Consider the following 19,968-nt stretch of genomic DNA (forward strand, 5'->3'; position numbering starts at 1 on the left):
CGCTGCCGCCGCTCCGGATGCGCCGCCAGCGGCCCTCCCGCCGCCGCCGACGGGCGGGGCATCGCCCCTCGGCGGCCGCCCCCCTTGGCGGCTCGGCGGGCGCGCCTGCGCGGGCGGCGCCGGCGCGTGCTGCTGCTTGGGCTGCTGGGGGGGCCGGCCGCCGGCGCGCGCGGCAGCGGCTGGCGCGAGCGCGGGCGCGCAACCGCCGCCGTCGCTCTGCAGAGGCCCAGGGCTGGCCTCAAGGTCAGAGGAGGAGCTCGAGCCGCCCGTATTCGCCGCCGCCGCTGCGCGGCGGGCGCCAGGCGGCCGGCGGCGGTGCCAGAAGAAGGGCTGCGGAACCGGGGGGGATCGAGGAGGGGTGCCTCAGGACCTCAAATCTACACCCCACCCCAAACACTCTGCCCTTAAAACGGCGTCAATCAACATGGCGTCACTCAACACAGACAACAGGACACAACAACGGTGCAGCAAGTTCAAGCGTCAATGGCAAGCACTGTGCCTCCGCTCCCGCCCAAATCCCGTGCCCACCCTGCACCACCCCCCGCCCTACCTTATTCGCCGCGTCAGCCAGCTCCGCCGCCTCCGCGCTCGGCAGCACAAACACGCCCGACTCATCATATGCGTCCGCCGCCACTCCCACCACCAACATGCCCCCCTGGCTTCCATCGCCCGCGCCTCGGCCTCCGCCATCGCCTCCTCGCCTTGCGCCCCCACTGCTGCTGCTGCCGCTGCTGCCACCGCCGCCGCCGTGAGGGAGGATGACTAGCCGGTCGTGGCTGGCCGCAAAGTGCGCCGCCATCGCCGCGGCGCCGCGTGTCGCGACGCCGCAGACCGGGCAGGCGGCGCCCGGCGCGGCCAGGCGCAGCGCCTCGCGCCGCGCGCGGTGCCGCCGCGGCGCCGCGTCCCGCGCGTTGTCCGCGGCAGCTGCGACGCTCGCGGCTGCCCGCGCTCGGCCCAGCAGCATGGCCCGCACGTCCGCCCCGCCGCCGCAGCCGCCAGGCGCGGCCCCGAAAATCGGCTTGGCCAGCCCGCCGTTCCGCAGGAAGCTGAACTCGATGGGCCCCGGCGGCAGCTGCACGGCAGCTGCCGCGCCTCGCGCCGGCGGAGCCGGCGCGGCCGCCCGCTCGACATTCAAGCGCAGCCGCACCTCGAGCGCGCCGCGACATGCCGTCGTGTACGCGGCCGCCGGCCCCGCTGCCTCGCCCGCCGCCGGGACGAGCGGCGACAACACCAGCGCCGCCGCCGCCGCCGCCGGCGCGCCCGGGCCGGGCGCGGGGCCGCCTTCCTGCTCCCCTTCACTGCAAGCGTCAAGGTGATCGTCAACCTCCGAATCTTCATCGCTCGAGGTGCAGTCCAGGACAATCACATCCGCCGCCTCCATTCGCGGCTTCTTAACTGCCCTCAGAGTGCCGCCGCCGCCGCCCCCGCCGCCGCCGCCCGGTGTGACCGGCCCTCGCGGCCGCTTGGCGCCGGGCGTGGGCCCAGCGGCCGCGGCTGGCGCGGCGGGCGTGGGCGCGGGCTCAAACCCCAGCGCACCGGGCACGAGCCGCCCGGCCGCCTCCCGTGCCGCGGCGGCCGCGGCGCCCTTGACGCCGCCACCGGCTGCGGGTCCTTCGGCAGCCGCCTGCAGCGGCACGCACGCCCACCAGACCTCCCGCCGCTCACGGCCGTCGCTGCCGCCGCCGCCGTCGCCGCCGCCGCTTGCCAGCAGGCCGAACAGGCCGCCCCTGGCCGTCGGGTCCCCGGTTAGCGCCTTGGGCGGCAGCAGCCGCGCGTGGAAGCGCCGCAGCCGCTTCTCGCGCCCCCGCGCTCCGCTGCCGCCTTTGCCGCCGGGGGCGGTGACGCCCTCTGCCTCGCGTGCGGCGCTGCTGGGGCTGAAGACATCGATGTCGGGGTGCGACTGACAAACTAAAAGCAGCAGGCACGGGCAGGTCATCCGATTGAGCCCGCCCTCCGGCAGCGCCAGCGCCGCCGCCCGCGCCGCGCCACCGCTGCCGCCGCCGCCGCCGCTGCTGCCACCGACAGGTTCCTGCGGCCTCTCGCCGCCGCCCAGCCGCGCGTGCAGCAGCGTCGCGGCGCGCGGCAGCAGCACCTGGGGAAGGATGGGCCGCGACGAGGCGCGGCGCGGCGGCGCGCGAGGTGCCGAGAGCCGCCAGCCAAAAGCAGCCAATAATTCGTTTAGGGTGCCGAGGCAGGGCCGAAGGTGCTGCCCACAATTACGTGCATCCCCAGCCTCCCCACGGCAACGTGTAAAGCCCTGGGATCAACCAAGTCAAGGGCCCACCGTCGACGGGCGCCGCCGCTCTGCCGCATCGGGCGCACCGCCGTTTAATGTGCCCCCAGCTGTGGAATCGCTGCCGCCGTTGCCGCCGCCGGCTGGGGACAGATCCTCGCACAGCGCCGCCACAACGGACACGCGGCCGGAGATGGACGCAAACCAAGGGCGGCCGCCGGCGCCGTCGGGGGCGGCGGCGCAGGAGAGGAGGGAGACACTGAGCGTGCCGGCGGCAGCGGCGGCGCTGTGGTGGAAGCGCAGGGCGATCGGTTGGCGAACCGTGGGGTTTATTAGCCCTGGGTGCCCGGAACTTGCTGGTACAAGGCTAATGCAATGTGACATGGGGTTGAGCCCAGCGCAGCGGCTGCGCGGCAATATGAAATAGCAGGCGCCCTGGCTCAGGCTCTGGCTGCGCACAATGCTGATGGCGCCAAAACGCATTTGAAGCGTGCCGCTGCATACCTGTCGGGATCGGTCCTAGGTGGTCTCCACACATAAGCGAGACTCCTTTTGAGAAAATACGGCTGCGAGCAGACGACGAAAAGGCCAGATCACTTGCTCAAGAGCTTCGATAACCAACCGACTCCCACTCGCCAACGACCTCGCAATCAAGCACCCACCCTCCTCCCCGCTCTGGCTGCCAGCTCGCTGTAGAGGAGGCAGGGTGCTGCGTAAGCGTCCAGGCCATCCTGCTCCTCCATCCCAAGCGCCTGCAACAAGCATGCCTAGCCCAAAATACATGCGTACAATTGATTTGAATAACACAACGCGACTCACAGATGTCAGTCTGGGGTTTCTATGGACAGCGACAGGGCGTGACGCGCACATCAGCCACAGCGCCCACCCCGAATTGTCTGCCCAACCACCCACGCTGCCCGCGACAGGGTTGACGCAAGCACTCTCCATACGAGACGCCGGCCTGCATCGCCGGTGCACTGAGCGTGTTGGGCAGCATGCCTATTCGTGGCGCACCACACAGCAGAATCAACTTCCCAAGTCGCACAGGTGCGTGGCCCCGTTGGGCGGGAGGCATGTCGGCTTTGTCGCGACGCTGCTGGCAGTGAGATGACTCATTGGTGAGAAAAAGCATGCTCTGCATCCATCTCAGTCAAACACCTCATGCAAGCACAGACAAAGACGTGTTCACCGCATGACGGCGGCTAAGCTGAGGGCACAGGCAAAGCCTGGCCCTCGCAGAGGCGCGTAGGCAGGCGCTGCTGTCCGGGGACAAAAGCATGGCTGGCAGCGCAGCACTGCGGCGACCTGTTTGGGGGTTGGGGTGATGGCGCACCAGTCAAGGGCAAAAAGCAGGCCAGTGGGCCCCCGCCTCCCCGGGTTGACGGGCGTTCGTTTGACCGTGGGGCGACCCCGCAATTTGTGACAGATCAGCACAACGCCCACAGCCTGAGCGCGAGCCGGACTGCTCACCTCTAACTTTGAACCAACCTGGCGCCGCCTGCCGCGGCTGCTCTTGGCGGGTCGCCCGTGTCACCCCCTCCACGCCAGGCGACAGATGCTTGCGCGACACCCCAGCCCGCAAGCGCGCCCGCCGCGAGAGCGCGAAGGACGACGAGGGCCGGGCGGAGCGGCAGGCCCCCGGCGGACCGGCCGTGGCGGCGGCGGTGGCGGTGGCGCCGGGGCATCCGGAGGGAGGCAGCCTGCTGGCGCTGCCTGGCCCAGTCCTTGAAATGATCATGGCCCGCGTGGCTGCCTCGCTGGGGCGGACAGGGGTGTGTCGGGACGATTATTTTGTCGCACGAGACATCGCCCGTGCTGCCCTGGTGGGTGCGAGGGTGGGGCAAGGGTCGCTGCATTCATAGGACTCGCCTCCTGCGCCAAGACCGTTGCTTATCGTCGCACCCCTGCGCGACGGGGCAGGAGTGAGCTGCGCTGTTATCGTTTTGCGCCACAGAAAGTTCCAGCACACCTGCGCCCGTTCACGTGGCTGGTGCCATGCAGGCTCGGGCCTGTACATGCAAAATCATTTCTTGCAGATCGCTCATAGACCTGAACAATCCCATGGGCATCCTCAACCCCATGGCACCATGCGGCTAAACCCCGAACCGCCCAGGCTTGCAAGGACCTGCGGCGCGCGTCAACGGCGGGCTTGGCTCAGCTGTCGGCGTTTGTGGCGGAGCAACAGCTTGTGAGGCGACATGGGCAGGGCAGCGGGGAGGCGGACGCCCCCTGCAGCTGCTGCCACGGCCGCGGACACAACCGTGATTGGTGGGATGCCGTGCAATTCAACCCTCTGGGCCACGCATGGTCCAAGCTCAAGGCCGCGGGATGGTCGGGGCTGGGGCACTGTTTCAGGAGACGCCGCCGGCCCCCGCGATTTGTTGTGTGGGTTGCTACCATCAGATGCCCTTGTGGAAGTTTGGATATCGAGTTTTAGTGTGGGAGTTGGTTGCATAGGCCAAGACCATGGTTCCTTGCCTGCCTGCCTGGTCGCGGCCTGCCGAGTCTGCGGGCCACAGAGGATTCCAACGCACATGCGCACAAGGTGTAGAACTCCGTCAGCTGTGCCACAGTGTGAGCCTGCATTTGCTGCATCCCTCGGCGCCGCACTGATGACCAGATGGGCCTGTGTTGTGATATGCTGGGCTGAAGTTCTGTCAGAAAAACAGCCGAAAGCGGCCTGGCACGGCTGGCAGCAAGAGTCAAGTGCAGGCGGGTGTGAGGAATGGCGTTGGTGCACGCGCGCAGTCACCAGGGAACATGCAGTCGCCACACTCTCGGCAAACGCAGCACGCGCGCAGATGGACGCGTGCGAGACCAGCCAGTGCTCATGGCGCGCACAGCGCCAGCCCCTGGCACACAGCGCTTCGAGCTCGGGGTCGAGCGTGAGATTGCAAGGCCCAGCCCCTGGCGGGGTGCGCCCTGGGCCTGCGCAGGCCCCGTCAGGCCGGCAATGGCCGCCGGATGAGTCACAGAGGCAGTGCAATCAATTTGAAGAGCTTCAAACTTGCATACAGGTCAGGCAAAGCACGCCTGCGTGTCACAGTGTCTCGAAAGCTGTCGGCCGCTCCACAAGTGCTTGACCGCGCCATGTCACGCGCCCCTCGCCATTGACAGCGGGCGTCGCAAGCACTGCTCGCACGGACGGGACACACGGTTTTACCAAAGTTTTCAGGTTGCGGCCTTGCTGCGAGATGGTGCAGCCAGGCCACTAGCGGCGCACTCTCAACAACTTCCCTGGCTTGCGCGAGAACTTGAGATGCTTTCAGGTCAGACTTCACATATCAGAGTATCTTGAGCGCTGTCACCCGGCTATCACCGCGTCAACGGACGATCCTTGATCTATACCTTATTTCATCCCTGCCGTACGTGGCCCCCGCTACAAGCGTTGCATCCGCTCCACAGGTGACGACAACAGCGATCGCTCTTTACAATCAGCTTCCGTCGGCCATGCCCTTGCCGCCGACAGTGCGCGCAGTGCCGCCCCGACCACTTGCGGCTTGCGGCCGCCACGCCCCAATCAGATTCAGCCGCAACCCCCAGGGCGCATCCCCACCCGAGAACCGCCACCGTTCGCCGCATGCGCAGGCGGAACAGATATGGCCCGCCTCGTCGCCGCCGCGGCTGCCGCCGTGCTGCTGCTGGCTGCCTGGGCGGCGTGCACCGCCGCAGCGCCGGTGCAGGTCCCAAAGTGCGAGTGGGCTTCAGAGTACTGGCTGTGTGTAGCCACCAGGGGTGAGCCTCGGGCGTCACCCATGCGGCGGCGCCCGCCCGGACCGCGCTCATGTCCCGCGCCTGTAACAGCGTTTTGTGTTATCACTCCGCAGGCTGTGCTGCTTGCACCGAAGCCGCCATCACAGCCGCCTCTCGAGCGACGCCTCTGCAACCTGGCCTTACCCGAACCGGCTGCCCCCCGCTCCACCCTCGTGCCGCCTCGACCAACCCCACACTCCTGGCCCCCCCACACCCCACACCTTCCATGTCCAGCTGCCGCATGGCCGAGGAAGCCGGCGCCCCCCAACCGCCTGGCAACCAAGGACCTGCAGACGTGGGCGCGCGAGTCCCTGTGCGCGGCCCAGAACACGAAGGCGCTCTGCGACAAGGCCGCCGTGCCGGGCAAGAACGTGGGGACGTCGGGTACGACCGACCCCTGCTTCTGGGACGCAGAGCAGGTGGGGGCGGCGCGCGGCGCATGAATTGGGGTTGTCTGCGCCTTCACGCACGCTACAGCATGCTCGCGCAAGCTCGGGAGGGTTTCTGCTCAGCAGCGCCACCAAAATAGGCACGAGTTTGAGCGTCATTGATTGCCTGCGCATGGACCGACGGCATGTCTTGCCGGACACGGATGGAGGCTTTGGTGCCAGGCTCGCGGGTGCAATCTCGGCCTATACTCTATATCACCATCACCATACACACATGCGCGTGCACACACACACACACACACACACACACACACACACACGCACAAACATCACCATTGCAGAAGTTCTGCCGTACCCACGTTAACACCATCGTCGATATCGCCTGCGAAGGTGGGTGCGTCAGGGCGGTCTCGTCGCCAAGCACTCAACGCTGCCCCTGCTTTGCCCCTGCCGTTTTGCAGCCCCCAGCCCTTGCTGCCTGCGCCTTGCCGGCTGGCAAGTAAAGCATGCCACCCCAGTTGGGACGCGAGGCGCCGTGTCGCTCCCTTCAGTATACAGAATTGACCCCGCGCCGCAAACCACAACAGGTGATCTGGCGCAGCTGACCGACAAGTGCTCTGCTTTCGACAAGCAGGCGTCCTGCGTCACCAACTCGCTCTGCAAATGGGGAAAGGTGGGGCACCCGCGCTGCCATGATGGATTGATGTGATGTCACTTTGGATGTATTCAGGGCCACAAGACTGCCGCAAGTCAATCAACTTGGACAGCCGCATGCCGCTTTCAACACGGCGTTTTGGTTGATCTGGCTCACACACACACCGCATCGGCAACTTCCCTTCAAAGACCCTTTTGCCCAAATGATGCTCAAGCACTGGTCAAACCTCGGTCGCACGCCTCTCAGATCAACAACAATGAGATCTGCTACCCGCGGCTGGTGGACCAGCTGGGCATCAAGACCATCCCCGCATACTACATCAACTATTACTACAACCCCGCAAGTGAGTGCAACGGGCAGCCGCAGCAGCAGCCGCCCCGCCTGCCTGACAGGGCAGCTACGCATCCGCCTGGCCGGGCCGACAGGGAGGGCGCGGCGTGCCCTCCTCGTATTCGGCCGCACACATCTCAGACCGCCGGATTTTTTCGTCTCTTGCGCCATATGTGTTGTTCTCCCTGCTCCTGTCCACAGCTTACGGCACCTGTGACGAGTCTAAGACGTACCGCAACTTTTTGTCCAAGTGCTGGGGCAAGAGCAAGGACGCCTGCCAGTCGAGCAAGATCTGCAAGTATTGGCCCAACGAGGCCGCGTGCACCTCGACCGAGGCCGCCGAGGCCGCGTACGTCACCGGCGGAGACACCGGTTCGATCTCCGCCGAGAACTACTGCGGGAAGTTTTACACCCGGGAGGCGTGCGGCAAGGCGGGGACCGTCGCGTTCGACCCCAAGGTGACCCGCAAGTACCTCGAAGACAACGTCCCCAAAGCCTTTGCCGGCTGAGCGGCGCGCGCCCCGCGCTGCCGCGCGTCGCGGATGGGCCAGCCGCGTCGGGCGGGCGCCCGGGCGGCGGGGGCCGTTCTCTCCCGCGGTCTCTGGAGCGGCATCCCGGCTGTCTGCGGCCGACTTGTGACAGCCCGCCCGGCATGCCGTAAGAGGCTGCAGCCGCTTCAAGAGCGGGGCACTCACCACAGAGGCCGCAGCGCAGTGTACTGCCTCCCAAGCAGACGCGTACGCAAGCTTCTTTCAGACTCTCACAGCCGCTTTTGGCCCGTGAGTCGTGGGTCCCACGTATTGGTTGGTTGTGCAAACGCATGGCCGGCTGTGTTGGCTGTCGTCGCAGGGCCTTTAAATACTGCCTGGGCGCGCTTTGTTTGAATTCCGCGAGGTGGCATGACCCCTCCACCCAAGTGCGCCCAGCGGCGCCCCCAATCACGGCCTAAACTCAAAACTGATGTCACGATTGTGCGGGCGGGCGCGCTCGTCCTGCCATGGAGTGGCGCCCAGCCCTTCAGGTCCACCAAGCCACGACTCAGGGTCAGCTTCCAACAAGTCGGTTTCCATCTGTGCAATACAAACTGTAAATGTGGGGCATCTGAACCGACTCTTTGCAAGGTTCATCACTGCGGCCTGCCGACTCAGGAAAGGAGGCTGCTTGTGCTGCGTTCTGTGACGCACCGCCCCTTGCTCCAGCGCCGATTCTCTCGTTTACACCAACCTGCCACCAGCAGCACCTCCCAAGCAATCAAGCTATATTTCCAGGAGCCCCGTCGACTACTCTCTAGGCACTTGCATGGGTCGCTCTGGCGGGCGGCTTGTCGTGAAGGAGCAGCCGCAGGGGGCAGCAGCTGGCTTTGCAAAGGACAATGGGAAGTTGGTGTGACCCGCGCATGGGGCCACAGCCGGCAAATGGCATGCAGACGGGCCAGCGCTTATCTGGTGCTGGTGCACACAGCTGGATGCGGGTCGGCAAAAATGGGTCAACGGTCACACGCTCGAGGTGCTGAGAAACCAAACCATGGAGGTGCCATAACTACGTAGCGAAGCCGCCGGCGGTGCGTCAGCGCGATGGCAAGCAATGTGCTTGCGATAATTTGCTCTGATCATGCCCGTTCAGCCGGTGGGGCCGGCGGAGCTTTCATGCATCATGCATGTTGCATCTCTCGCACAAAACTGTGTAAACCGGCCACCGGCCCGGCCGCGGCGTGTTCAGCCGGCGGGGGCGGCGGCGTCGGCCACAAACTTCTCAATCTTGGTGGCCAGGTCTGTGCCCGCCGCGCCCATCTGCATGAGCAGGCCCACCATGTTGAGGCCCCACGAGGCGCCGAGGGTCACCTCCCCCGCCTGCGCCGCCGACGCAAAGGGGGTGGCCAGGAGGAACGACGCGCGCAGCACGTTGAAGGCGGTGACGAGGACGGCGTTGAGGTCAGAGGCGATGAGGGCGTCGCGGCTGAACTTCTTGCCGGGGGAGAGGGCGGCCGCGCCCGCGGTGCTGTTGGCGGCGGAAGTGGCGGTGGCGTTGTCGACGGCGGCCGAGTTGTTGGCCAGCAAGGAAGGGGTGGTGGTTGCCGCAGGGAGGGCCGCGGTGGTGTTGGCCGCGCTTGGCGTGGTGCTGGCGGCTGTTGTTGTGTTGGCGCTGCTCTTGGCTTTCTTCAGGCGTAGCCGCCAGGCCTGGAGCTGCCGCCCGCCGGCGGGTGCATCAGAAGGGGGGGCCGCTGCCGCTGCCCGGACGCAGCCGGCGGCTGCGACGAGCAGCAGCAGCGCCGCGGCTGCGATGGTGGACCTCGAGCGCGACATGTCTGATAACAATCGCGAGATAAGGTGATGGTTTCTAAGTCGGGTGTCTGATGCAGCGCCGGGAGGCTCCGGTGGGTGCCGATAAATCCGTTCGAGGATTAGGATTAAATCCGTTCGAGACAGAGGCGCGCGGGATGGTCGATCATGAAAGTGTTGAAAGGATTAAGTAGGGTTATATATACCTCGGTATTCAAATAAAGGCACGGGCGCCCCACGGGCTGCCAGCAGCTCCCGGCCGAGGTGCCGCTTCTGGCTGGGCCAGGACCTGACATGCCGACCACCAAGCAGGCAATCGATGCATCCTATTTTCCTATGTGCCTCAATGTAAAAATAGCTGGTGCAGACGCATTTCACAATTTTTCACGATCTATTGAAGTGTGTTTGGAACACTTGTGGCTGGCTGATACCGTACGCTGTGTGCACCCATTCGCCCATGTGCGCACCCATCCCTCCATCGATTGCACGTGCCGCCCATCCACCCCTGCTCTGCGCTGCGGCCCATCACATAGGCAGGGGGGTGCATTACCGTAATAGTGCCGCGGTTTGGGCTGTTGATTCTCTTTTTACCTTATCTCAAGCACATGACCTGCACACATTGCAGCTGCAAATTGCTTGTTGCCAACACTTGCTTGGCCAGACACACAAGCGATTTCACCACCCACATTCACGGTTACTCATAAGTGCGTGGGTCGCCCGAACAGCAACAGCCCAAAAGCCTGACAAGTCGACTTATGATTCAACTTGGTCGGTACATGAGGTATCAGAAGTGGAGCGCGGCCTGCCCAGCAGACATGGCGGCGGCGCGTGACGCCACAGCTTGGCCAAAGGTGCAAGGTGTGTGCCCGAGGGCAACGACGCACTTGTGCTGTGCAGTAAAACCGACGCCTGCAAGGCGAGACACACAGCAGCGGCCTGCGACAAGGCATTCGTTGGTGGCACAACAGCTACTCTGGCTGGCTGTCGATCCACTCGACGACGGCGTAATGCATTGCCTCGTACGCCTGGTAGCGGCACCCCTCGCGCTTCCAGGGGCAGCCCTCGCCGCGCGCCCAGGTCAGAATGTGCAGGTTTCCGAAGCGTGCCGCGGCCTTGCACGTGCGCTCGTCCCAGGGGCAGCCCTCGCCGCGCGCCCAACGCAGCAGCTCAAGGCGGCCGCGGGCCGCCGCGGTCTCGCAGGTGCGCTCGTCCCAGGGGCAGCCCTCGCCACGCGCCCAGGTCAGAATGTGGAGGTGACCGAAGTAGGCGGCCGACACGCACAGGCCCGCGCCCCAGGGGCAGCCCGCGCTTCGTAGCCACTGCAGCACCTCCAGGCGCCCCTCGCGCGCCGCGGCCTGGCAAGTACGCTCGTCCCACGGGCAGCCTGCGCCGTGCAGCCACTTCAGCAAGTCCAGGTGCCCGCACCGCGCCGCGGCGGAGCACGTCCCCTCGTGCCACCGGCAGCCGGCTGCATGAGCCCACTGAAGCACCTCCAGCTGGCCCGCGCCCGCCGCCGCGGCGCACATGCGCTCGTCAAAGCAGGGACAGCCAGCGTTGCGCGCCCAGCGCAGCAGCTCTAAGTGCCCGCCCCGCGCGGCCGCCTCGCACGTATCCCTGTCCCAAGGGCAGCCCTTGCTGCGCAGCCACTGCAGCACCTCCAAGTGCCCACCCCGCGCGGCCGCCTCGCACGTGCTTTTTCTCCAGGGGCAGCCCGCGCCGCGCGCCCAGCGCAGCAGCTCCAAGTGCCCGCCCCGCGCGGCCGCCTCGCATGTATCACTGTCCCAAGGACAGCCGGCGCCGCGCAGCCACTGCAGCACCTCGGAGTGTCCGCCGGCCGCGGCAAAAGCGCATGTCCGGTAACTCCACGGGCACCCAGCTCCGCGCGCCCACTGCAGTGCGGCCAACTGGCCGCCGCTCGCAGCCGCGTGGCACACGGACTCGTCCACACGGCAGCCGGCGTGGAGCGCGAAGCGCAGCATCTCGATGTCGTCGTGGGCCGCGGCGCGGCTGGCCGCTCCCAACCGCTGCATCTCTGTTAGCAGCGGCCACTGATCCTTCACATACCACAGCGGCAGCTCGAACGACCCCCACCACTCGCAAATCAAGTAGTAGCAGTAACCGGAGGGCATAGCGCACCGCAGGGCGGCGCGCTTTGGCGCTGCCCACCGTCGCCAGGCGTGGTCGAGAGCGCCGATCGTGGCGCACTGCTCGCCGGGCGGCAGCCGCTCAAAGATGGCCGCCAGTATGTCGGGCTGGCTGAGATCAATGGGGGCGGCGCCGGCAGGCGGCTCAGTGTCCATGGCCCCCGTGTATGCAGGTGGCGTGACAGGGTGCTCGTTATCTGTGCCGCTGCTGCTGCTGCCGCCGCCGCCGCCGCTCTTGCTGCTGCCACCGCCGCTGCTGCTGCTGCTGCCGCCGCTGCCGCCCTCGCCGCCTCTGTCGCTGTCGACAGCGGCCATGCCGCCGGCTGCCTGCAGTGATGGCTGGGTTGGGCGCTCGTGCTCGCAGCTCTTGAAGAGCCGCCGCAGCCCCCTGGGATGGGTTGTTAGCGGTGGCAGGGGGGGCGGCGTGCCGCATCAGTGAACACAACATCGTCTACAGGTGCTTGTCCGCTGCAGCCTGGACGTCTGCGGCGTTACAACGCAGTGCCTCAATACTGGCATCCCTAAACATCAGCATCGTGCCCAGGGCACGCAGCTGCGCCCCAAGCTGCCTTGGCATGGGCATGCTCGCTGTCAGCCCGCTCCTGCGCTGCCAGGCTGCAGCCGCTCCCTCCAGCACGGCTTGCCTGAGGCCGGCCTTGGCTATCATCATCGGAAAGCTGGAGCGTGTTACTTCACCAAACTTGGGCCGCCTGTCCTTATAGCACCGTTTCTCAGCAAAGGACGCGTGTGAGATTTGCATTACAAATATGCCGTACTCCCTACGAATCGGCTCGTGAGAATACCGTAAAGATGGGTACACAACAGCGACAGCGGTAAGAAGGATGGCAATGCACGGGCGGTTGCAGCCAGTGGCGTCACTGCATGCTGGTGGTGCTGGCGGTGAGTCGTGGAGGACAGGCTGTGGCGCCCGTGCCTTGTACAGTATGAGCTCACGCCCAGCTTGTTGGAGGTGGCGGCTGCTGCAGAGGCCTTCCTATAATCAACGATAGGGGTTTCAACAGCAGTCAAAGCCATCAGCTTGGTGCGACCACGACGCCAGCATCAGCGTGTGCCATGGAACGCTGTGCGGTGCGGTGCTGCACATCAACAACCCTTACTAGGGGTGGGGTGCCAGGGCCCCGCCACACTGGGGGGCGGGGCGCGGCATCAAAGCCTGGCCCAAGGTCAACGCTACGGTGTGCGCTCCCGCGCCACACCCCATTGGTGCAGTAAGAAATGGCACCCGCGCGACGCCGTCAAGGCGAGACAACCAGTGGCGGCCGGGGACAAGGGCAGCGGTAGTGCAGCAGCTAATCTGGCTGGCCGTCGATCCACTCTACAACCGCGTAGTGCATTGACGCGTACGCCTGCTTGCGGCACCGCTCGCGGTTCCAAGGGCAGCCCGCGCCTCGCGCCCATGCCAGCAGCTCGATGTGGCCGCGGCCCGCCGCGGTCTCGCACGTGCGCTCGTCACAGGGGCAGCCCTCGCCTCGCGCCCAGGTCAGAATGTGGACGTGTCCAAAGTAGGCGGCCGACGCGCACAGGCCCGCGCCCCAGGGGCAACCCGCGCCGCGCAGCCACTGAAGCACCTCCAATCGTCCCCCTCGCATGCTGCAGCCGCGCACGTGCCCTCGTCCCATGGGCAGCCGGCGCCGCGCAGCCACTGCAGCATCTCCAAGTGCCCGCCCCGCGCGGCCGTCTCGCACGTCCACTCATTCCAAGGACAGCCCTCACCACGCAGCCACTGCAGCAGCTCCAAGTGTCCACATAGTGCGGCCGCCTGACACGCGCTTTGGCCCCAATGTAACCACTGCGCCAAAACGGATGCCAAGCATGTCCCGGACGGGCTCGGATCTCTATATAGAGCCCGATCCGTTGCACCCAAGGGCAGCCCGCGCCGCGTGCCCAGCGCAGAAGCTCCGAGTGCCCGCCCCGCGCGGCCGCCTGGCATGTTTCAACGTCCCAACAACAGCCGGCGCCGCGCAGCCACCGCAACACCTCCAAGTGTCCGCGTGCCGCGGCCAAAGCGCAAGTTCGCGAACTCCACATGAACCCGGCGCGCTTCGCAAACTTCAAGGCCGCCAACTGGCTGCCACCTGCGGCCGCTTCGCACACAGACAAGTCCCCTCTGCCAACGGTGTGGCGCGCGAAGCGCAGCATCTCAACATCGCCGTGGGCCGCGGCGCGGCGGGCCCCCCCCCAACCGCTGGGCCTCTGTCAGCCGCGGCCACTGATTCATGACATACCACTGCGGCAGCGCGAACGCCGCCGCCCGCTCGTACCGCAAGTAGGAGCAGTACTCAGAGGTCGCCGCACCCCATAGGGCGGCGCGCTTTGGCGCTGCCCACCGCCGCCAGGCGCGGCAGAGAGCGCCGATTGTGACGCACTGCTCATCGGGCGGCAGGCGCTCAAAGATGGCCGCTAGTAGGTCGGGGTGGCTGAGACCGGTGGGGGCGGCTCCGGCAGGCGGGTCCGTGTCGGCCCCCGTGCATGTGGGCGGCGTGACAGGTTGCTCATCACCTGAGCTGCTGTTGCCGTTGCCGCTGCCGCTGCCGCTGCCGCTGCCGCTGCCGCTGCCGCTGCGGCTGCTGCTGCTGCCGCTGCGGCTGCTGCTGCTGCCGCTGCAGCTGCTGCCGCTGCCGCTGCCGCTGCCGCTGCCGCTGCCGCTGCCGCTGCCGCTGCCGCTGCCGCTGCCGCTGCCGCTGCCGCCGCTGGTGCTGCTGCTGCTGCTGGTGCTGCTGCTGCCGCTGGTGCTACTGCTGCTGCTGCTGCTGCTGCTGCTGCTGCTGCTGCTGCTGCTGCTGCTGCTGCTGCTACTGCTGCTGCTACCGCCCTCGCCGCCTCTGTCGCCGTTGACAGCGGCCATGCCGCCGGCTGCCTGCAGTGATGGCTGGGTTGGGCGCTCGTGCTTGCAGCTCTCGAAGAGCCGCCGCAGCCCCCTGGGATGGGTTGTTAGCGGTGGCAGGGGCAGCGGCGTGCCCCGTCAGCGCGCACAACATTGTCTACAGATGCATCATGCAACCTGGACGTCTGCCGCGTTATGTGGCATTACCCCAGCAATGGCATCCCTAAACATGGTCCTAAAATCTCAGCGTCATGTCCAGGGCACGCAGCGGCGCCCCAAGCTGCCTCCGCCGGGGCGACCGCTCCATCCTGCGCCGCCACGCTGCAGCCGCTGCCTCCACCTCGGCTTGCCTGAGGCCGGCCTTGACTATCATCATCGGAAAGCGTGTTACTTCACAAAACTTGGGCTGCCTGTCACTCTACAACCGTTCTTCAGCAACAGGCGAACAGGCCGCTGGTGAAATTTGCGCAATTACAAACATGCCGTACTCCCTACGTAAATGCTCGCGAGCATGACGTTGAAAACGATAGTGTTTACAATTTGGCGAAACACGGTTTGTTGCAGCCAGTGGCGTCACTGCATTTCACTGGTGCTGTCGTTGGCGACTCGGTGGTTCAGTGATGCTGTCGTGCCCGTGCCTTGCGTGTGCCCGCGTCCAGCTCGCTGGATTGTACAGGCTCCTACAGCAGAACCCTGTCTGTGATCACGCATGCGGTCCCATTTTTAATCAAAGCCATCAGCACGGTGCGACCATGCCGCCAGCGTGCAGGTGCAGGTGCCACGGGGCACCGTGCGGACACGCGGTGGTGCCGCAAAACAGGTTGGGACTGGGCGCTGCCTACCACCACTGTACACCCATCGACATACCCCTCAGCACTGTCCACTCTGCTGCATAGCGCCTTCGCTCTTGTCTAGCTGGCGTCGCAATCACGCTGCTCAGGGCTGGAGGCCTGAAAGCACACTTTGAGCAAGCAACCTTAATCCTGTGTGTCACACTCTCGCAAAAGCTCAGACCCAGCTTGCAAGCATCTACGATCTGAATCATGGGCAAGGCCTGAGCGACTGCATGGATTCTGTCAAGCATTCCCCCATGCAAGTCATTGCACAATTGGCAAAGCATCGCATAACACAGCAATCGGAGATTGCAGCCTGCGAGTGACCAAGCTCTCGTGTGGCAGTGATTGCTCATGAGGCCAGAGGGGCCAGGTGCGTGATGGCAGACCAACAGGCGCAACATCGGCAGCGCCAATGCAAAAATCAAAGCCAATTGCAAGGCACAAGGGGTCAGCAGCAGAGGGGGCTGCCGCTAATATGCGGTAGGCAAAATTGTTGGGGCCATACAGCGCAGGTCAAGGGGGAAGTGAAGCAGCTGCAGCCAGCGCTGCGTCTCCACCCCTCTACAGCCGCGCCACGCCATGTCTATTCATCGATGGGGTTGGCCGCGTCTGCCACAATCTTGGTGACCTTGCTGGCGAGGTCTGTGCCCGCGGCCGCCAGCTGTGACAGCAGCTGCCCGAGGTTGACCAGCGACACGGCGTCAATCTTGATGGCGCCGCCCTCGGCGGCTGCGACCAGCGGCTGCACCAGCTGGATGGTGGCCTTGGCGAGGTTGAAGGCGACGCTGGCCGTCCAGGTGGCGTCAGAGGCGACGAGGGAGTCGCGGCTGAAGCGCTTCCTGGGGGTCGCGGCGGCCGCGGTGACGTTGGCCTTGACCTTGGGGGCGGCGCTGGCGGTCTTGTTCTTCTTGGCGGCCAGCAGCTGGCGCGAGGCGGGGCTGTCCATCATGTCGAAGGAGGGGGATGTGGCCATAGCCGTGTCTGCCGCAAGCAGGAGCAGCAGGGCGGCGGCTGCCAGGGAGACGGCGAAGGAGGAGGAGCGGGCTATGGCTGACATGACTAGCTGACTGCACGTGAATGCTTATTGGCTTGACTCCTTGTATGAAAGGGCTGGAAGAGGGCTCTCGGAGGGTGTCGAGTTTTTTGTTCGTGCACAGCGAATTGGCGAGAGGTCCCTTAGCGCAAGGTGGAAAGTAGCATAAGATGTGAAGAAAATTATGGGTATCTTAATATACCCGCAGGCAGCAGGTGGATAGGTTGTGTGGCCAGCCGGCGTGCAGCTCCTGGGTTTGCCTGATACGGCCGGGAGGATGGCGGAACTCAGCTGCCCCACGAGTCACCCATGTCAGACGATGGTACTGGAAGCATTCCAACTAGTTTAGGATCACTATGAGTGCTAATATTGATGCACGCAATCTGCGAGCTGTCTCAGTTACAGCTCCTCTGCTGCAACGGTTGTGGCAGTGAGCAGCTAAGGGAGAGGTCGATCGAGCTGCTTGCACGCCAACCAGACTGCACATGCATTTTTGCCTGCACATCAAACTAGTACTTTACTGATATGGATTGATGAAGTGAACTTTAAAAGGCAAATTTTAAAAGGCAAAGTTTTGTCCATGGACACCCGTGTGTGCCGGACAACTTGAGACCTCAAGGACAGACATTCTGGTGTGTTGCAAGAGAATTGATACACTCCTTGTCTCGAGGCATGCACATTGTGAGAATTTGGCGAATCAGGTATCTGCGGTGTGCTCATCGCTCGGATCATAGAGCGCTGTAGCCTAGCAATCACCCGAGACTCATGTCAAGAGTCACCCTGCTCCGACCTGGCTCCAACGGGCAGACGGCATGTTGACTGCCAAGCTCCTGTAATCATACCATCGTCCAAGAAATGTCTCACCATCACCCTTCAGCTACTTGGTTTGGTGTGGCCGTATGAGTACTGTAGTGTGAGCAGCGGCCCACATGCGCACAACCGCAGCGCGAGCGGGTGCTTGCGATGAGGCGCAGCGGCGCGAGCTCCGTTGCGGCCCAGATTCTGCGACAGGCTCGGGTGTCCCACAATTTGCTCACGAACGGCTGTGAACCAACTGGGCCCGCGGCTGTTGGATCCGGGCCCTTGTCTCGAGGATCAAGTCCTGCGGTCTCGGGGGAGGCTTTGGCAGCGGCAGCGAACAGAATAATCCGTCATAAAGGCATATGCAGAGTGCCTGCGGCGGCGACGGCTCCTGCCGGGCTGCGCACCCAGCTCGACCGCGGGACAGCTGCTGCAGGCGCGCCGCTGCTCCGCTGCAACTCTGGGGTGTACGGGCCATGCAGTGGCATGCGGCTGCATGCAAGGGGTGCCGACGCTGCTTATCACAGCTATACGCACTCAGACCACCTCGGACACCACGGACACAGCCAGACGCACGCGCACAGCCACCACCACCACCAGCATGCGGCCGCGAGCGCCGCCGCGGCAGCCGCGGCCGCGACCGGCGGCGGCGCCGACCATGCGCACACGCACCACCACGGGGGCGGCGACCACGCGCCGGGGACCGAGGCGGTGGATGATAAGCCGCACAGCCATAAGCAGCCCTCCCCGGCCAGCGTCGAGGGGCCTCGCAAGGGGCACCGAGAGGACGGCGGCGGCGGCGCCGACGGCAGCTCGGGCGGCCGGCGGCGCGGCGCCGGCTACGCGGCGGCCGCTGCTGTCGGGGCGCTGCTCGGCTGGATCATGGGCGTTGAGGAGGAAGAGGAGGAGGAGGAGGAGTGCGCAGAGGTGGATGGGGAGGGGCGCGGCGCGCCGCGGCTGGCCGCGTGGCTCCCCTTGCTCGCCGGCGGCGCGGGGGAGGGCGGCGCGGCGGGGCTCGCGGCCGATGCGCGGGAGGCGCTGTCGGGCGCGCTGGCTGACCTGGCGCACACCTTCATGGCGGCGGTGGGCGGGGGCCCTTGCGGCTGGGCGCATAACTGTTGACCGCCCGCTTTGCGCGCGCCGCGGCGCCCGGCGTCGGTGGGAGGCGTGGGCGCGCAGATGGGGATGTCTGTTGCAGCGGGCGCCCTGCATGCGCGCAGGCAGGTGCTCGACGATGTCGTGCAAAACACGTTCTTCTGCACACGCGCGCGCACACACACACACACACGCACGCACGCACACACGAACCAACATGTGTTTTCGTAGTCCGTGTTTGGCAAGGCGACCATGTTGATGCTCGCCACAGTGCCTATGCTGCTCGCCTCTGGGTGGTGAGTCCAACCGGCCTCATCACAACCTTTTGAGTTATTCGCATCAACGTTGCACGCATGCAACTCGATTACACACTATTGCAAGCAGCGCCGCACGCACGCACACGTCCGCGTGGACAGTCCGTCCCGGGCCCCGGGTCCGCAAGCAGCAGCCGTGCCTTCCCTCACCCCGTCTGCTCGCCGCTGCTACCGGCAGCGCCCCCTGCCGCGGCGCCGCCACTGAACACCGGACGCCGCTCAGTTGCGCGCCGCCGTCCCCCCGCCCGCGCCCTCTGGGCGTCCCCTGCGCGCCCCATGCGCCGCCGCACCGCAGGCTGTACCGCCGCTCGTCCCCGGGCACGCCCTGGGTTGACGCGCTGCTCAAGGCCTTCTCGCTGCTCTTCAGGGTGCCCCTCGCTCCGGAGAAGAGGTGGGGGTCGCATTGGGCGGGGCGGCGGCGACAGCCAAGGCCCTTTTCTAGCGCGCGCTGGGGCGCTGTCCACAAGCCGGCGCTTTATAGCATGGGCGCACTCAGCCGGCCAGCCCAGCAGCCCACGAGGTTTGAATGCTTCCTGTCTGGGCGCACGCTGTCAAATGCTTTGACACAAACTCACACCCGATGTGCGCGCTGCTACTGCTTCTTCGCTGTCACTGATTTGTCTCTACTGTACGCCCACGGCGCCCCTCCCCGTCTGCCAGGCTGGCGTCCTATGCGGTGGTGAACGCCACCTTTCTGTGCGGGTTCTTCTCCTTTGCGCTGCTGCTGTCCATTGTCACGGAGGAGGTGCAGCGCAGGTGGGTCCCGCACGCCGATGTTGTGTTTTTGTGTGTATGTGGATGTGAATGAGTGTGCGTGTGCGTGTGCATGTGCGTGTGTGTGTGTGCGTAAAGTGTGTGTGTGTGTTTGGTGTGTGTGTGTGTGTGTGTGTGTGTGTGGTGTGTGTGTGTATCACATGAGAGGGAGAGTCGCTGTGTACGTGAGAGTGTTTGTGTGAGTGTAGGGGTGTATTGTTGTGTGTGCGCGCGCGCATGTGTGTTGATTGCCCACAGTCATCAGGGCAAGTGCAAATGCTGGGACACTGCCGCAGCCGTGATGGATAAACTCTGTTGCAAGGCCATGCCGATACTGCTCAGCGAGGCGTGCGTCGCCGGCCGTTTCCACGCTCGCCCCCCCTCGCCGCCCGCGCCCGAACATTGCCCCCGGCCCGCTCCTGTCCAGGCTGGATGTGGTGCGAAATGGGAAGCTGCCGGTCCGGGCGGAGGACCACTTGGTCATCCTCAATTGGTGAGAGGGTGGGGT

At 65.5% G+C, this 19,968-nt stretch overlaps 6 protein-coding genes across 6 annotated transcripts in view; 2 read left to right on the forward strand and 4 right to left on the reverse strand.

The window, feature by feature from the left end:
- The window catches only part of MNEG_3683 (hypothetical protein), a gene marked incomplete at both ends in the record, with an annotated part of 4,921 nt that extends 1,945 nt beyond the window's left edge, over positions 1-2,976 (reverse strand). Inside the window, 2 exons of the mRNA XM_014047837.1 lie at positions 551-2,092; positions 2,896-2,976. Of these exons, the coding sequence (XP_013903291.1) occupies positions 551-2,092; positions 2,896-2,976 (1,623 nt within the window). The remainder of the gene's footprint in view (positions 1-550; positions 2,093-2,895) is intronic.
- Positions 2,977-5,832: 2,856 nt separating this feature from the next.
- On the forward strand, positions 5,833-7,869 carry MNEG_3684 (hypothetical protein; the record flags this gene model as incomplete). Its single annotated transcript, XM_014047838.1, has 6 exons — positions 5,833-5,968; positions 6,221-6,405; positions 6,717-6,765; positions 6,963-7,048; positions 7,277-7,373; positions 7,562-7,869. 6 exons carry the CDS (start codon positions 5,833-5,835, stop codon positions 7,867-7,869), a joined length of 861 nt encoding a protein of 286 aa, XP_013903292.1.
- A 1,206-nt stretch (positions 7,870-9,075) lies between these two features.
- MNEG_3685 (hypothetical protein) lies at positions 9,076-9,663 on the reverse strand (the record flags this gene model as incomplete). Its single annotated transcript, XM_014047839.1, has 1 exon — positions 9,076-9,663. One exon carries the CDS (start codon positions 9,661-9,663, stop codon positions 9,076-9,078), a length of 588 nt encoding a protein of 195 aa, XP_013903293.1.
- A 944-nt stretch (positions 9,664-10,607) lies between these two features.
- Positions 10,608-14,649, reverse strand: MNEG_3686 (hypothetical protein; the record flags this gene model as incomplete). The annotated part of the gene is made up of 2 exons (XM_014047840.1): positions 10,608-12,171; positions 14,171-14,649. The coding sequence occupies 2 exons, from the start codon at positions 14,647-14,649 to the stop codon at positions 10,608-10,610; spliced, it is 2,043 nt and encodes a 680-aa protein (XP_013903294.1).
- A 1,398-nt stretch (positions 14,650-16,047) lies between these two features.
- MNEG_3687 (hypothetical protein) lies at positions 16,048-16,521 on the reverse strand (the record flags this gene model as incomplete). The annotated part of the gene is made up of 1 exon (XM_014047841.1): positions 16,048-16,521. One exon carries the CDS (start codon positions 16,519-16,521, stop codon positions 16,048-16,050), a length of 474 nt encoding a protein of 157 aa, XP_013903295.1.
- Positions 16,522-18,180: 1,659 nt separating this feature from the next.
- MNEG_3688 (hypothetical protein) lies at positions 18,181-19,957 on the forward strand (the record flags this gene model as incomplete). Its single annotated transcript, XM_014047842.1, has 5 exons — positions 18,181-18,381; positions 18,625-18,689; positions 19,003-19,098; positions 19,368-19,463; positions 19,888-19,957. 5 exons carry the CDS (start codon positions 18,181-18,183, stop codon positions 19,955-19,957), a joined length of 528 nt encoding a protein of 175 aa, XP_013903296.1.
- Positions 19,958-19,968: the final 11 nt, after the last annotated feature.

The sequence above is a fragment of the Monoraphidium neglectum genome (assembly GCF_000611645.1).
Source record: "Monoraphidium neglectum strain SAG 48.87 unplaced genomic scaffold scaffold00476, whole genome shotgun sequence".
NCBI classification, from domain to species: domain Eukaryota; kingdom Viridiplantae; phylum Chlorophyta; class Chlorophyceae; order Sphaeropleales; family Selenastraceae; genus Monoraphidium; species Monoraphidium neglectum.